General features: G+C 40.2%; 1 protein-coding gene across 3 annotated transcripts; it reads left to right on the top strand.

Annotated features, from left to right (window-relative positions):
- The first annotated feature begins 1,483 nt into the window (after positions 1-1,483).
- LOC124122143 (G-protein coupled receptor GRL101-like) lies at positions 1,484-17,526 on the top strand. Of its 3 annotated transcripts, XM_046485262.2 has the most exons (13): positions 1,484-1,580; positions 2,429-2,586; positions 4,529-4,675; positions 5,688-5,801; positions 7,101-7,214; positions 8,453-8,602; positions 9,315-9,425; positions 9,712-9,828; positions 11,026-12,582; positions 14,255-14,382; positions 15,112-15,265; positions 15,491-15,696; positions 16,852-17,526. In XM_046485262.2, the coding sequence occupies exons 1-13, from the start codon at positions 1,537-1,539 to the stop codon at positions 16,969-16,971; spliced, it is 3,120 nt and encodes a 1,039-aa protein (XP_046341218.2). In that variant the 5' UTR covers positions 1,484-1,536; the 3' UTR covers positions 16,972-17,526. The 3 variants fall into 3 exon arrangements, with proteins under 3 accessions (XP_046341218.2, XP_046341219.2, XP_048248667.1); XM_046485263.2 differs by lacking the exon at positions 9,315-9,425 and having other exon boundaries at positions 1,485-1,580; XM_048392710.1 differs by lacking the exons at positions 8,453-8,602; positions 9,315-9,425 and having other exon boundaries at positions 1,485-1,580.
- The last annotated feature ends 84 nt before the right edge of the window (positions 17,527-17,610 follow it).

The raw sequence follows: 17,610 nt of genomic DNA, 5'->3' as shown, positions 1-17,610 counted from the left end.
TGTAGTATGCGACGACAACTGGCGGTACTTTGAAGAAAGTTGTTATTGGATTGAGTTGGCAAAGGCAAATATGAAATGGTTGGAAGCAAGGCGAGAATGTCGTTTAAAGGGCAGTGTTTTGGTCAGTATTGGTTCAGAGGATGAGTACAACTATTTGATCAATGTCTCAAGCATTCTGATGAACAGGTCTCAAAATGAGGAGTTGGAATCTGTGTCTTTGGGAGATGATTATATCCACATAGGTAGGTAGTTATTAAAGCGACTTGTGCGTGTAAATGTCAAACGTAAGAATATATAAATTTACAGGTTAGACAACGTTTGAAGAACAGGTTCACATATTTATTACATACATCAATAGAGTTTAGTTAGATTAGAGATTATTGTTCAGAGAAAGTATTTAAAGTAACATATTGTCAAACTAGTTAATGGTTTATATACTGATCTGTATTCTACGCCTTAAATACCTTTCACAACAACAAAACAAACATTATTTCAGGACAGCTGACTGTATTTGGGCGCTCGTCACCATGTCACCCTACTGAACATTTCTGACACTTTGGCGCATTACGTGGATATATTTCAGTTTCTTGTTGCACGAGGTTTGTTTGGGAAGTTCTAAGCCTCACGTAGCAGGATTTGCTTAATAGTGAAATGTTTTGTTGTAGACATTACATGATGTCATAGATGTATATCCACAAAAATCTTTGAGCAAAATATTTTTCTGTGGCAATAAGTAAAATAAGCAGGGGCCTGTGTTCTTTAGAAAATGGACGAATTTAAGGAAAGTGCCGTGATCAGGGACATGCAGATTATTGTTTGGATTGAAGTGGTGAACCCAGATTTCATCCCTAGTCACAAATCGTTGCAAGAACCTTTCTGGTTCAGCTTTAAACAGAGCTAGATTATCACGAAATGTATTCTTTCTGGTGAAATGCCTTCTGATCTAGCGATATGACGTCTAGTCATTCGTTTGCCGCTTAGTACCATATATCGGATTCTCTGGATCATTCCTGATGTTACAGGCCATCCAGGAGGTGTTTTAAACTTTGCTGCCCATCATCTTTACGGTGGCATTGGAAGGAACATTCATTTCTTGTGCGGTGCTGTAACATATATCTTCATGTATGGCTTTTGGTGTTAAGCCAGTTTTCACTGACTTGTCATAGCGAAACAATTTGCTCATTTGACTTACTTTTTTTGTTGATATTCCATGTGAGGCTCAGAAGTTATCAATCAACCGTCGGATCATTTTAGAGTTGCAAGTTGCTTTGATAAATACGTTATCCGCAAACTAATGATTGTTTCTCAATGCTTTGTGCAATCCCTTTGTAGTAGTCTAACTGCAAACAGTTTACCGATCAGAAATTTTAAAAAGTCATATTCATCCGGCCTCTAATTGAAATGTATGCTAATATTCATATTGATTTGGACAGCTGTTCACATTGGTTGTTCACGGTATACAGATGGTTACTCGTGGATGATGTGTTTCCAGGTCTCACGAAGACGTTCACTAGAAAACCTGGAATATTCAAAGATATGTTTATTTGGGAGGATGGAGCACCACTCACATTCAGGAAATGGTAGGCGGAAAACTGATGTCATGTTTGACTATCATAAACTGTATGCCATATGCATTATGTACATTCACATTCAGGAAGCGGTAGGCTAAAAACCAACGTCATATTTCTCTATGCCAAAGTGTCTGACCAATGTATTGTCCTGACCAATCATGTGGCTTCACTCACCTTAATTAACCATTTTTATTGTGATAATTATTTAAAGATAAAATCCAATGACACAAGCTGACACATCTGTAGTATATACAATTCATATGGATTTAAGAGGTTTCTGATACTGACCCACATGGGTACAATGTGTGAGGCCCATTTCTTGTGTCCCCTGCCGTGATATTGCATGAATATTGCTAAAAGCGGCGTAAAACGATCCTCACTCACTCACTCTGATACTGACCTCTATGAATGATGAGGTGCAACGGTGTGAGACGGTTTATTGGATCACGACTGTGACCCTTGCTACCTTAAAGAAACAACATTCAAGCCCATGCACAAGAAAATGCTACATTATGTACCACCAGACTCCTGACTCCTTATTATTAACGACCCCTTATAAGCGTACCCTTTACCCTCATTCGTCTATTCCCCCATGGGCTTAGAAGTGGACCCCAGCAATGTAGGTCGCCAGTCGGTCGTAAGAGGCGATCACACGAGTCTGGTGGTAAGGCGCGGTGTCCTGTTAATAGCGTGTGCTCGTACCCCGACGGCGTTGTTCCCAAAACTCACTGGGTTGTCTGGTCCATACTCGAGTATTAACAGGTAGTCGTCATATAGCTGGAATATCGCTGAGTATGGCGTTAAACAACAACTAAATACTAAAAACTTACGCTTCTTTAAGCCTGACTTTTCAACAGGTACAAAGACCACATGATGACTGAGCCTGGCGGCTCTCGTCTCGAGATGTGTACAGCTATGTTAGGGAGGACCGGATGGCACGACATCGGGTGTGGGGATCCAATTGGCAGTGGCTTTATCTGTGAAAAGGAAGCTACAAATGTGACGCGATCTGTTGGTAAGAGTTTTGAGGATTTGAAAATAATAATAAATGTGTAGGTATAATATTATTGAGATATTTCAATCGAGTTGTAAATCAACAATTCGACTAGTAAAAACACATATTCCGGTGGCGTCTCACATTGCCATCGCACTGAATAACTGACGCTATTTAAATAAAAGGGAACAGCTTGTTCCATTATTATCAGTAAACTATGCTCGAGAATGCTTTTTCACATGGGTCATTGATTAGCGTAGATGGTCAATGTATTCTGACAGAGCTTGTGTTGTAGGCGTTCCAACCACATGTTTACATCCGTGTCACTATCTGTATGTGACGAAATAACAATAACCACTACGTCCCCGCGGTGATAAATTGCCGCTAGCCCACGCTCGTGATCGACGTGAAAACGCGTTACTTGACCGATATTCCCTTCAAACATCGATGTAGCTCTTCATTGACGATTGACCGAGAAACAATTACAACCTTATCATCTTGTCAATGTTTGGTTTGATAATCGAGACTGGTTATTCTCTGGCGTTAACGTTTTACATTATCTTGAACTGGGTAGATTGAATTGCTGGTAGAATGAAGTCCCCGCGTCCCACATAAACTCAGTAGCATTTATCATTTGATTCATCTGGAAAGGAAATGACCCGACACATCGAAACTGTCCCACCCTGTTTTGTAAAACGATCATTTTTCTTAAATGTTTTCTTTATTTATAAGCAGGAGAATATGTGCACTTGAACACACTTGAACTTTAATTCAAAATATCGTTTCAACCAAATCAGTTCTTCCGCTATTGTGTCACTGGATTGTCTGGTCACTATCATGGAATTGTCTGATGAGGAGTTGATTGTTTACAGGCCGCCGTCGCATGGCAAAAGTACTTCTATGCGGTGTCAGGCAACAAACACTTACTTTTTATTATGCAAATTGTGTAAGTGGCGGGTGCTGCCTGTAGGGCAGGTGATGCTGACCCTGTGATTTTCGGTAATCTACATGACTTTGTATTCATTACGGTGGCCCATAAGGGACATGGAGTCTGTTTTTCAATATTTTGATATTTCACTTACTGTTATCGTAACCTTTTGCAAATTAACACGATTTGTCATACAAACATGTGATAAAAATCATGTATAATGAATATATTGAATCGCTGAAAAGTGAAGCGAAAATGTCAAAAACAAAAATGAACATATTAAAAACAAAATCGAAAATGTGAAATACTAAAACTCAATAGCTACTTGGAAGTACATTTTCCATATTTTCGGTTGTTCTTATACATGATTTACAACTTGTGTTAATTTGCAAAAGGTTACGATAAAAGTAAGTGAAATATCAAAATATTGAAAAACTGACTCCATGTCCGTTACGGGCCACCGTAATTCATACCATTTTCACCGCTATTTTGCCTTTTACACCCACCCGATAGAATCCGCTCGGGCGGATAACCGAGACGTGCTATGCTTGGCGTTGAAGTTCTATGTTCCAGGAATGTTGGTATTATGATAAAATCAAACTAAATGATTTAGTGTGCAGGAAGTTTAACGACAAACACAAATGACGCGTTAATGTTTTGATGCTGTTGTTATCACTACACTTGGATGTTCCTTTTGATGTAGAAGGATGGCACCATTAATTCATGGATAGTGTCAATTTGATATAGGTTTTTGCTGAGTGGAATCAAACAGGTATCCTTTGTTACGTTTATGCTCCTGTATTCTCAAAATACTTGCGTTAACAGGCAAACCATTTGCTACTGTTTGATAGCCAGAAGCACTTATTATTGATCGAGATATTCACATAACTGTTTACACGCAATTAAGCAGCCACTTGGGCGTCCTTGTTGTTTGCCGAACACATGATTCACAATTTATTTAAATGTTTGTTTTTAAACTGAAATGATGTTACACTATAGCTTTAAGAGTATAAGCCTATTCTCGTCCCTATCAAGGTGTGCCCGTCCTTCCGGTTCAACACAATGAGCTCCTACACTCTACATCGCTGTACATGGCTTGTGACAATGGCGAGATTGTGTCCTCACTGCTGAGATGTGATGGGAGGAGGGACTGTTTGGATGGCACAGATGAGCAGGAATGTGGTGTGTACACAATATTTTCGTAAGATTCAATTTCAACACCATGCCGAGATGTTTACGTCACCGCAGAGTTTTGTGTTTCAGCAGCCAGGATCCGGGTTTCAGTCCTAGATTACGACCCTTGGTATTTTAGAACCACACACGTGTTCGTGGGTTTCGCCGAAATTGTACACGTCTACCACTGTCGTCAGTTTAGCTTTCCCTGACGATAAACTTATATAACTGAAAAACTGTTGCGTAAATCGCAACTTACTCACTCACTCACTCACTCACTCACTCACTACCTCACTCACTCACTACCTCACTACCTCACTACCTCCGTGGTCCAGGTGATGGAGATCCCTCCCCGCGTTTTAAAAACGTTAAAATATGGTGCTTGTTACACTGCCTGGCGCTCAGCGTTAAGGGCATAAAACGAGAACCGTAGTCAGTATTCTGTGCCTGAGTTGGGTGTCCTTGTTAAATTGCGACATGGTATCTTAGTGAGCTAGCAATATTAAAACCGACAATAGCCTGGGCTAGTACAAACAAACCACACACACACACACACACACACACACACACACACACACACACACACACACACACACACACACACACACACACACACATATATATATATATATATATACACGCGCAAACACGCACGCACGCATGCATGCACGCACATATACACACACGCATACGCACACACATGTGCGTCGCTATAATTATAAGTGCAATAATCGTGAACGCTACGTTAAACCCGATTTCCCCTCACTCCTACAAAGTAGATACACGTGTAGGGCTTCTGTCAAAGGCAGACAGAGTGCATTTGCGGGGGATAAAGTAATCATACATATATCATATTATATGGCGTTTCATAAGACATCCATAGAACCACGGATATTCATTTGCATGTATTATATCTTGCATGTATATCAACACATTCACTGCTGCTGGCTGATACGACTGTTCAATACAGTTAATTACACTTGCATGTATGTCTGGAAATGTGCCACTCGGACTTCTCCAGATAGTGAATGCAGTCGCGATCAGTACAAGTGTGACAACGGCAGATGCATCTCCATCAGCCTCTACTGCGACTACGTCAACGACTGTGGTGACTACTCTGACGAGGAGCACTGTGGTGAGTCACGTCGCTAAAACGTAAATCCTTGATTACCTTTTCTTCTTACAGAATCACAGACACCCGACAATTGGTCTGATAGGGATTCAGAAGCTTTCATCGAATTGTGTCTTCATTTGTTTTGTTTGTTTATTAAAGATCCTTTAGAATTAGAAATTAAAATGCCCTTCGTTTAAGAATAGAAATATAACGAATTCGAAAGTCCTAAAATACGCCTGATACTAATTATGACGATAAAACGACCTTCGCTGTGTGTATCCTGTGCCACCGCATTATCGATGGATCTGATTGGGGAAAATAAGGTCACTATAATTACAAACTGGAGATATCTCCGTCATTTTTCACAATTGGCATTTGTCATGATGAAGTTGCACGTTGTGGGTGGTTATAATTATTCCCCTTCCAATCCCTAAGGTGAACAGTATTGTTTTATAAAAAGTTTGAATATGTTATATTTTTATCTTTTCTGTTATCATAACAGGTAGGCCCACATCTGTGAATCTCGAAGCTTGCTTTAGTTGGCTTAGTGTTGATAATCAGTTTCCGTAACAGGGGCCAACTTTGTGCCCGTCATAGTGACAGCAACACGTGGGCCCACATGTATAAATTACGAAATTTCAGTAGGTTCGCTAACCGATATCTCTTTTCAAACATTTCGGCGCACTTTATTGTCACATATAGTGATCGAAACAGCGGGACCCATATTTGTAAATCTTTGGATGGATCAGCATGAATTTACAACTTCAATGTTTCTCCTGGTGGAATGAAATCCTCAGTAGCATTTAGCAATTATGTTGTGTGAACTACATAAAATATGATTGGGTCGAGACATTTAACTGCCCGACCCACCTCCTACACCCACACATATGTCTTTCATAGTGTTTCTCTTAACTTGTAAGCAGCAACATCTCGATGTATTAATATATCGTTTTCAGTTTCAACAAAATCATTAAACGCCCTATCGTGTCACTGCATTGTCTGGTTACGATCATTGGATTGTCTGGTCGGGACTCGATTGCTTGTGGCCTGCCGTCGTATGGCAGGAGTACTTATTTGACGTACTATGTATTCTCTGTAAGTTCGTTTAGTTTCGAATGTGAGGCCACCTTGAACTTTCGTTGAGGCAATCAGAGTTTCGCCCCCACGTGTGACTGTGTCACTCTGGTTGTCACTATTTTAAATGTGCATCATGCATATGACTAGAAATAAAATACAATCAGTGAATTGATACAAGAACCATCAATACGTTTCCTTATTGGCACATGGAGTAAAGGCATCAACCTGTTAATCCTGTTCCAGTGCCTAACCCGTGCAGTGGCGGCTGGTCTTGCGAGAACGGACAATGTATATCGACTGGGGAGAGATGTGACATGATTGAAAACTGTATGGATGGCACTGATGAACAGAACTGTGGTAGGCAATATCTTCATTCTGCGGGAACAGTAGTGAGTGAGTGAGTTGGGTTCAACGCCGCTTTAAACTGTATTACAGTTATATCACGGCGTGTCAGCCAAATGCGGGAGGAAAGTCCTAAGTGATGCAGGTCTCAGACGTTAACGACTTTAGAGAAACCCAAGAGTACGGGTATGGTGCTGACAAACCTAGAAACATAAAGGGGGCGAACCGGGATTCGAACCCACAATAATAGGTTTCTGACGCGCCCAAGCGACCCAAATGTGTTCATCGAACTGCGACACCTTAGACGACCGGGCTACCCGTGTCCCCACTGGTAAGGCCCTCTTTATATCGGCGACTGAATGCATTTGAACAGTATTTCAATTAAATCCCTCGGCGTGTCATCTTGATGTAGGTGAACCAGATAGACGATAGATGGTGACACCATCGAGCACAGGTAACATATAGATAACCAAGATTCGTATTAAGTGCGAGATCGAACCCATGACCTGCGGACTTTTATGTGGGACCCTCACCTTTGACCACTGAAACATCTTGATTCAGTAAATATCATCAGTGATGATATGCATCAACCAAGTCAGCGTGCCTGACCAACCGATCCCGTTAGTCGCCTCTTACGACGAGCATAGTCGCCTTTTACGGAAAGCATAGGTTGCTGAAGACCTATTCTACCCCGGATATTCACGGTACGTTTGCCATAAGAATCGACTAAAAAAAGAATTCCTTGGACACAATGTTTGAACAGTCTGGTTTCGTGTCATCGTTGATCGACACCTATATGGGCCGTTCTTTATTTGGTCAAGACTCGCAATTAACATAATGGATTTTCCTGTGATTGTGGCCACCTGATTCCAAAGTAAGTCACTTCGTTGACTTTAATCATACTGAAACATTGTCTTGGTACTCTAAAGTATTTCTGGCCACCTCCGTGGTAGAGCGTCCGCCTGGAGAGCGAAATGTCCGGGGTTCGATCCGCCGCGTCATACCAAATATTGGTACTTGTTGTTTCCCTGCCCGGCGCTCGGCATTAAGGGGCTAAAACCAGGACTGGTCGGCTCGGTATCTCAGTGGGCTGGCACTATAAAATCGGCATCAGTCCGGACTAGCATAAGCAGCCACACACACACACGTGCATGCACGTCACCATGTAAGCGCAATAATCTTGGACGCGACGTTAAACCCCATTTCACCTCATCTCTCCTCCTAAGTATATCTAAATCAAATTTTTTCGGCAGATACTTGTAATAGTTTTGAGTGCCATGATGGTCGTTGTATCCCTAATTTCTGGAAAAATGACGACATCGTCGACTGTGACGGTACGAAGCGGGAGGATGAAACCTGTCAGCCTGAAGAGAAGCCCTCTCTAAATCTCACGGAGCCCTCTAGTAAGTAGTGAGTGAGTGAGTTTGGTTTTACGCCGCTTTTAGCAATATTCCAGCAATATCACGGCGGGGGACACCAGAAATGGGCTTCACACATTGTACCCATGTCGGGATTCGAACCCGGGTCTTCGGCGTGACGAGCGAACGCTTTAACCACTAGGCTACCCGACCACCCCTCTAGTAAGTAGGTTCATAAATGTAAGTAAGTAAGTGAAGTACTCTGCAGTCCGTATTTTCAGTTGTAGTATGGCAATAAGGCATATTTAAACATATATGTAACATTTGGTAAATATTCTACTGCTTCGCCATTCTTACTTTATAATAGAAGGCAATGCTTAATTTCTTTTTTCATTTCTTGGAACAATACTTGCCATGGGAAGCGTATGAGCCGTTGGACGTCCACATTGTGGTTATTCTGAGTAACTGGACATAGAAACACCAAGTTTTACGTCAGACATCCTTGCCGTAAAAGACGACTATGCTTGTCGTAAGAGGCGACTAACAGGATCGGGTGGTCAGTCTCACTGACTTGGTTGATGCATGTTATCGTATCCCAAATGCTTGGATCGATGCTCATGATGTCAGTCACTGTCCAGACTCGATTATGTACAGACCGCCGTCATATAGCTGGAATATTTCTAAGTGCGACGTTAAACAACAAACAACAAATCGGAAAAGCTTCGTACAAGTAATATAATGTTATTTATGTCCATAGATCAGTATCCGCTGAAGATATATGGAACGACAAACCTTTCTTGTCTGAGGGTGCCAGATATATTTGGAAAAGTTCCAGCGTCTTTTGATGGAAATAACATTGATAATTGTTGTAGGTTCATAATCTATTTGGTCGTAGTTACTTAAAAATTGGCAATAGATGTTTGTATTAATCGTTTGAAAATATAACTGCTAAACATACAAAGAGTGTCGTCAACTGTCTCTGATTCAGATTGTTAATGAATGACGGAATACATTTTACATGTCCATATACATATAATGAGTAGTAAACGTAAATATTTTAGTATTTCAATTACCTTGCCCACTAAATGTTATCAATACTAAAACGGTTAAATGGTCAGCTGTGATTGATGAACCAATGAACCTGTATTTTGAAGCGTTAGCAGAATGCCCTGCAGGATTCTACACGTGCCCGGGCAGCTACTGCATTCCTGTCTATCTTGTGTGTAATGGCGTCACAGACTGTCCCAGAGGAGAGGATGAACACCAGTGCGGTAAGATGAGTGTTGAAGGAAGGTCTAGATTGACATACTTGTCAGTGTCGCATAACTGGATTTGTTATATCTGTATAATGCACAGGACAATACGTGTAATGGTTCCTTGTGTTTGGAACACTAAGTAATCAATGGTGATGAAAAGCAGTAACTATATCACTACCCTATGTAACAAAGGTCGATCTCTACCCTATGTAACAGACGTCTATCACTACCCTATGTAACAAAGGTCGATCTCTAACATATATAAAAAACGTCTATCACTACCCTATGTAACAAAGGTCGATTTCTACCCTATGGAACCAAGGTTGATCTCTAACATATGTAACAGACGTCTATCTCTACCCTATGTAACAAAGGTCTATCTCTACCCTATGTAACAAAGGTCTATCTCTACCATATGTAACAGACGTCTATCACTACCCTATGTAAAAAACGTCTATCGCTACAACATGTAACAATGGTCTATTTCTAACATATATAACATAGGTCTATCACTACCCTATGTAACAAAGGTCGATCTCTACCCTATGGAACAAAGGTCGATCTCTAACATATGTAACAGACGTCTATCACTACCCTACGAACAAAGGTCGATCTCTATCATATGTTACAAATGTCGAGCTCTAACATATGTAACATACGTCTATCACTACCATATGTAACAAAGGTCGATCTCTACCATGTGTAACAAAGGTCTCTCTCTACCCTATGTAACAACCGTCGATCTCAACCATATATGACAAAGGTCTATCTCAACCATATGTGACAAAGGTCTATCTCAACCATATGTAACAAAGGTCCATATCTACCATATGTAACAAACGTCTATCTCTAAAATATGTAACAAACGTCGATCTCTACCATATGTGACAAAGGTCTCTCTACCATATATAACAAAGGACAAAAGCGACTGAATGTTGATGCTTCAAAGCAGATTATTGAATGGTTCTTAATGACCATATAAATATTTATTGCTGTCCTCTATCAATTCGCCTTACAGGGCTGGCTCGATTCCTCGATTCCTACTGTTTATGAATGATTATTTTAGGACGTTAAAGTAAAATCACTCACGCACTCCCTTTCGATTATAAACCCGGACGGCAGCTGTACATGGAGAGGCATCCACATTATTCATGATGAACTAAAACAAAACACATGTATTAACCTCATGCTAGATATGTCTCTTCACAACAGGTCTCTATAGATGTCCTGGTTACTACCGCTGCCAGAAGTCTGGATCATCCATCAACCATTGCATCCACGCTAACGAACTATGTGACAAAATTTACCATTGCCCAGAAGGGGATGACGAGAGGTTCTGCCAAAACACATGTCCCGATGAATGCTCTTGTGTCGGATATTCCATCGTGTGCGAAATGAGGATGCCATTAATTTCAAACCTGCCCAAAACTGCCAGAAGAATCGAAATTCAAAATATTGACATGTCAGAAATGATTCTAGAGTTTGATGGATTTTATTCATTGGAGAGTCTGAAGATTATTAACTGCAGTTTGAAACGCGTTCCTCAGATATTTCATTCTCTAAATTTACAGTCTTTGGACTTAAGGGAAAATCTAATAACTGAAATTCCGGAGGGAACCTTTTCAGTTCCTCGACTAAAACATCTCGAATTATCGTTGAACAAAAAGTTTCACCGCATTATACCAGGCTCATTTAGTGGTTTGGGAGCTTTAGAAACGCTCGGTTTATCTGATACTGACATATCCTATTTACCAGTTGACGTTTTTCAAGGTATGCCAAATTTGAAAGTGATCTCAATGGCGGACACCGACGTTGCTATTATTGAAACTGGAGCATTCAACGGACTCTCCCAGGTCAATTCCTTGAACATTGACGATTGCGAGGTTGAAATCTTTTCTGAAAATATGTTCCAAGGCCTTGATCATTTGAAGATACTCTATGTTGATACACCCGCGATGTGCTGTGATGGGGTCCGACCTCAAACTGTCCAGAAAGAGGAATGCTATTCTGAAAATGATAAGATATCAAGTTTTTCTGACTTGATAGGTAGTGACTTGCTCCGTATTTTCCTCTGGATTTTGGCAGTAATGGCAGTCATAGGAAACTTAGCTGCCCTCGGGTTTAGACTTATATATAACAGGTCTGTGCTCAAGAAAGGGTATGGGATTTTCATCACAAATCTCTGCGTTGCTGATCTCATCATGGGTTTATATCTAGTCATCATTGGAGCAGTTGGTTTGTTCTATAAAGGAACCTACATGTGGCATGCATATCATTGGAAACGCAGTATCCTTTGTCAGTTTAGCGGAATTCTCTCAACCGTTTCCTCAGAGGCTTCCTGTCTCTTCATTTTCTTTGTCACTTTGGACAGATTTTTTGCAACCAAATTCCCTTTTGGCGAAGTCAGATTCTCTAGGAGATGGGCGGTAGTTGTTTCAGTACTAACGTGGCTCACAGCCATAACATTTTCAGTGACCCCCCTCATGTTTCAAGACTGGAACTTCTACACAGACAACTCTGTGTGTCTGGCCCTACCATTCTCTGATGACATGACACCAGAGTGGTGTTATGCATTCGCTATCTTTGTATGCTTCAACTTCCTTGTGTTCCTTCTGATTGCTTTTGGTCAGCTATTCATCTACAGAGTGGTAACTTCACATGCTTTAGTGAAGGATGAGAAGCGGAATGCCCAGGAGTTGGCCATTGCAAAACGACTCTTCTTCGTGGCTTTCACAGACTTTTGTTGCTGGTTCCCAATTGGAGTAATGGGTAAATTGATATTTCCTTTTTGTTTCAAAACAAAAGTCATCTATTTAGAATTAATTTGCTAGTTTCGAAGGTGTCATTGTCAAAAGAATTTCGCTTGGATGAAGTCGGCTGGCCTGAAAATTGAAACAGAAGCCTTTTCTGTTTCAATTTTCAGGCCCAGTCACTTCCTACTCGAAACCGACAATGAGTGATTTTGCATCAAAATCTAAATATGAAATGTAGATCATATGCAATGAATTTAATGAGACTGGCCAACACATTGTCAGTGGATGTCTAGCTTTGGCACGACAATGTTTTTGTGCAATGAAATAAATACTTCATAAAATACTTCATTTATCCGAAAATTCGGTTTCCGGATCCGGAAAGTGAATTTCATTCAGTTATCAACCGTGCAAAATACACACTATTGTGTCCCATGGAGAGTGACCACGTTTGTTGGCAATTCAAACTCGACAGCCAACATCAAAAGCGGCGGGTGTCATGTGATAACTGTGTTAATTAGCTACATTTAAAAGAATAGTTAGTTTAGTTTAAACATATTATATTCACAAATGGACAAGAATTAGGAACATGTTATCCAACATAGAACACCCTCTCCTTGGTATTTACGTACTGTATTTACAAATGTACGAAAGATGACGTATTATGACAAGTACAGTAAGGAAGGATGAGAATAGAAAGAAAGAAATATGGAAGAAAAGAGACAAAATTAGACAAAGCGTTTGGTCTGATTGAGGTAAGATTGCACTGACTTGTATATAAGTATGACTTGAAATTATTACTTGTATATAATTATTACTTGTATATAATAATAATTTATTCTGTGGCATTCCTGCATAATATAAGTCTAGAGCACAATTTTTCACACATGAATGAGTTCACCCTTGGATTTTATCTCATTTGGGTAAACAGGGCTATTAAATGTTAATGTGTGGCAGGTTGCCCTAACCTCTCCGTCACAACAGTATACAAACAAGTGTATTACATAAACTAGGCTAAATATGCATTTCTTCAGCTGTTTCAATAATATAGGGCATTTTCACAGCATGCGCTGTCCGTCTGTACAGAGCAATATATTTTATTGATAAATCGGTCGATCCTTCATAAATCATACTTTTGACATTCATGTCACATATGCCTCGGTGGATTTTGGGTAGGGGAGGGAATTTTGGTCAGTTAACAAGGGATTGTTATATCCGGACACTCGTTTATCCGGACCAGATTTGAGAAAACGCAAGTGTCCGGATAAGTGAGGTTCGACTGTATTGGACATTTGTAATGGGTCGAATCCACCCAGTGTTGTTTGTATCAAGACAGAGATAGCCATTGGGAGCAGATGCCACAGTACAGGCGCTGCATGTGGAAAAGGATTCGAATTTCTTTTTCTGCACCGTTAGCAGTTGTTTATTTCTGATCTCAGGCTTCTTGTAGGCTGTAACCACCATTAGATATTACCATTAGATGCTACTGAAAACCTTTGCATCTTGTGAAGACGGGACTTGTCTTATAATTCCGCTATCTGCTCTACACCATAGGGATTATAACTATACTCTTACGCTTTGACCTTACAACAGATTCTCTCAAAGTGCACCTTTGATCACTTATTCTTCGTGGTAATGCGAGTGCACACAAACTACACATAACATCATCGAACGCTCTGTCTCTATTTCAGGATTGCTAGCAGCATTTGGTACCGAGATTGCTGATGTTGCCTTCGCTTGGACCTTGGTGTTCATCCTACCTGTTAACTCTGCCCTCAACCCTCTGCTGTACACACTTCCACTTATAACACAAATGAAGGTAAGCGACAACCTTTCTTTTATCCAGACTCTTGTAATGATTGTCTTCTTAAACTTTCACCTCATAATACCTTTGCACTATATTGAAAAGTTTATCAGTGAAGTTTAACTATAACAAATGAAGTAATATATGAAGCGATCAAAGCTAAAACCTGAAAGGCTTAAACTTGCATTTATTGAAGCTTGTCTGAAGGATGTGTTATCGTCCGGTTATATGTACATACAATCGTATGTTTTCAACTACAACATATGTGATGAGGTTGCTGGATTCCCGATGGACAATATAAATGTCAAAATTGGTGAAGAACATTTAAACAAGTGGGAGACATCGAAATGGGTACTTAGTGTGCCCCTCTCCTAGATGATGATCCTGACACGGATTGTCAGTGCATTGTCCGGTCAAGACTCGAAAGTTCCACCTCAATTTTGCACCCGCGGGATGTTGTCACCACTAGTTTGCACTTCATGCCCAATGAAATCTGTTTCGGCAGAAGCTTGAGACTGATGTTTTACATTATTATACAACAAACATAACAGTTAGGCCTTGTCATCCAAGCCCGCTGGTATCCCGTTACATCTGTCTGTCACCATTCACATGATGCTCAGTTTATGACTGTATCATGTTACACGATTTAGAACGATCTTTTAAACGCAAACAAGCACTGTTATCTACAGATATACCTATTTATATACTAGTATTCATTATACAATTATGTTTACATGTATTTAGTTCTTCAAGAAATCCAGGCAAAAGACACATCGGACCACAGATTCCAACAAGAAGAGTTCCTCGGCTTCGAATCTTGATGTCTCCACTTTATCTAATGACAAACGTGACGATTTGAATGATATGAAACAGGATGGAAATTCTCTAGTTAACAAACGTAAGTACGGGATGAATTACATTGTATTAAGAACACCACAAATATCCTAATTATCTTTACAGTATTACCATCTTAGTATCGTGATTCCCAAAGTTAATATGTCGCCTAGATTTCTGAATAATTAAAAGTGACAAAACCCTTTTCATAAAGGATTTCTGAAATCTGAACCCGTATTTCTGAACACTATCCATCATATAGTGAACAGATACTACTTTTCCTCTTCAGGTCAACGACATTTGACACATGTGTATGCTGGAGTTCCTTCTGATGGCATGGAAAGACTCGCGGATGTTGTCCAGTCAGGAAGAGTAACGGCCCTTGACCTTCATCAAACGATTCGCAAAATTCTTGATCTTCTTCATGACTCAAGTTTGAAAGATCAGATTTCTCCACTGAATGATGATAATGTTTACGTCATGGTAGACAAGCAGGTACGTCACGTAACTATTCACTTGCGATTATGAAACTCGGTCCCGTTCAGTGCACATAACTCACAAACCAGGCAAAGTTTACCAACGCTGACGACGGAGTGAAGTGGATGACTGCCTCACATAGAAACACATGTTACATGTGCTGCCTTCTTGGGCATGTGACTTTGTTGCAAATTGTCTGTGGTGGAAATTGCCCCTCTGTTCAACCAGCAGCGAATTGGTACTAGTTTGGTATGTGAGGACCATGTGCGTGTAGACCTCGTGCATCACAGGCAGCTCAAGCTGTACGCGCCCCAAGGCACTGTGAATGCATTGGAATGCACACTGATGGTTAACTTCGAATTATGTAATGTACTATGAGCACACAGCGTCGTGGTGTATTGTTTTATTGTTTCCCTATTATTATTATCATCATTATTATTATGTACAGATTAAAATTAACAATGCAGCAAATATGGTCTGAGGCTGTATACGGGCCTATTCCAAAGAATTTTGTATTCATTGCTTTCCATGACGCCCTCTACATATCCTTGGTCGTACCATGGATGGATCTCTGTGTCAAAACCACAAGCATTGTGAAGATGGTAAGATATTGCGTTTGTGCCAAAGCTGGGCATCCACTGACTATGTGTTGGACAGTCTCATTAAGTTAATTGCATATTCTACATTTAATATTTACATGTTGATGCAAAATCAAACATTGACGGTTTCGAGTGGAAAGTGCCTGGTCGTTAGCAGCCAACAGAAAGCCTTCTGTTTCACCTTTCTTCCGTCTTCATCCAAGCGAAGAACTCTGCAGGGTTGCTGATCTTCTCAACACGCTGTACATAAATTCGATGCTCTGGTCGTTCAGATAGCCTCTCTTTGGAAACCTGTGTCTGGGCCGATTTGATAGGACACTTCGCCTGGTTCACACTCATTTCTGTACCGTCCAGCAGCTCAGAACCATCAACAAAATCAACATTTTTCAATATTATTTATTTTAACTTTTCCTTTTGATAAAATACAGCATAGTGTTTACCGCCATCCTAGTCCTATGATAGTTATCATATATTTTGAGAGTGTTGGATTTTCAATCCTGAATGACGTTACTGTAAAACAAAACAAAAGGTTGTTCATCAGGTTTACGAATACAGGTCATTTATCATGTTTCAGAACATTACGCAGGCATGCCTTTGCTACGTGGACAGCAGCAAATCAACTGAACAGCGCCCCAATTCGGCTGATTTTACGTTCCTGCTTTCACTGATGATGCATATCCTGACCTCATCCTAACACTGGAGACTTGAACTGTACATGTGTTGATCTCTCACTGACGAATGCTACGTCCAATCGACATTCTGCATATTTCATAACATACATATTTGCTTTTGGTCAGTGAGGCTATTCAGGTGATGAATTGAATAGACACGTCACGGTGTTTTATCACTGAAAGCAAATAGGAAATATTGTTATTGCAATAAATATTGAAATATTTGTGTAATCGTGGTTGGTATTTGTTGGTTGTTGTAAAAGTTATTATGAAACACTTGAGGAATTGCAAAGCAATGATAGTCACGAAATCAGTCGTGCCCAATCCAACATGACTCATATATCATGATAATCTGGCAACCGAGTATCTTTGTGTCCATACCTTCATTGTGACACACTTCAGTTCCTTAAATTCTTTCAGTTCCATTCCATGGAGCAGGGTACGTGCATTACCAGCACGAACTGAAGGAAACAAATGTGCACATGTGACATTTAAAGCCACGTGATAAAAACTCAATGATGATGTTTATCGCTAGCAAAATTCATACGTCTTGAAAAACGCACGTTACTCTGAGTAATATGTATGACTTGTATTATACAATTGTATAATAAAACATGTCAAGCAATAATTGCTATATTTCGTGCTTCTATTTCAAGTGGCAA

This window comes from Haliotis rufescens, unplaced genomic scaffold, assembly GCF_023055435.1.
Source record: "Haliotis rufescens isolate VD_foot unplaced genomic scaffold, xgHalRufe1.0.p SCAF_11, whole genome shotgun sequence".
NCBI classification, from domain to species: domain Eukaryota; kingdom Metazoa; phylum Mollusca; class Gastropoda; order Lepetellida; family Haliotidae; genus Haliotis; species Haliotis rufescens.
The sequence above is the reverse complement of the archived record's forward strand: the minus strand, read 5'-3'. Positions and strand labels throughout refer to the sequence as shown.

Bases quoted from the DNA above. Each gene is read 5' to 3' on its own strand.
- LOC124122143 (XM_046485262.2), top strand. From the start codon at position 1,537: ATGTTTATTTGGGAGGATGGAGCACCACTCACATTCAGGAAATG. The intron at 15,266-15,490 runs GTAAGTACGGGA...TTTCCTCTTCAG, and splicing joins AAATTCTCTAGTTAACAAAC to GTCAACGACATTTGACACAT. The intron at 15,697-16,851 runs GTACGTCACGTA...ATCATGTTTCAG, and splicing joins ACGTCATGGTAGACAAGCAG to AACATTACGCAGGCATGCCT.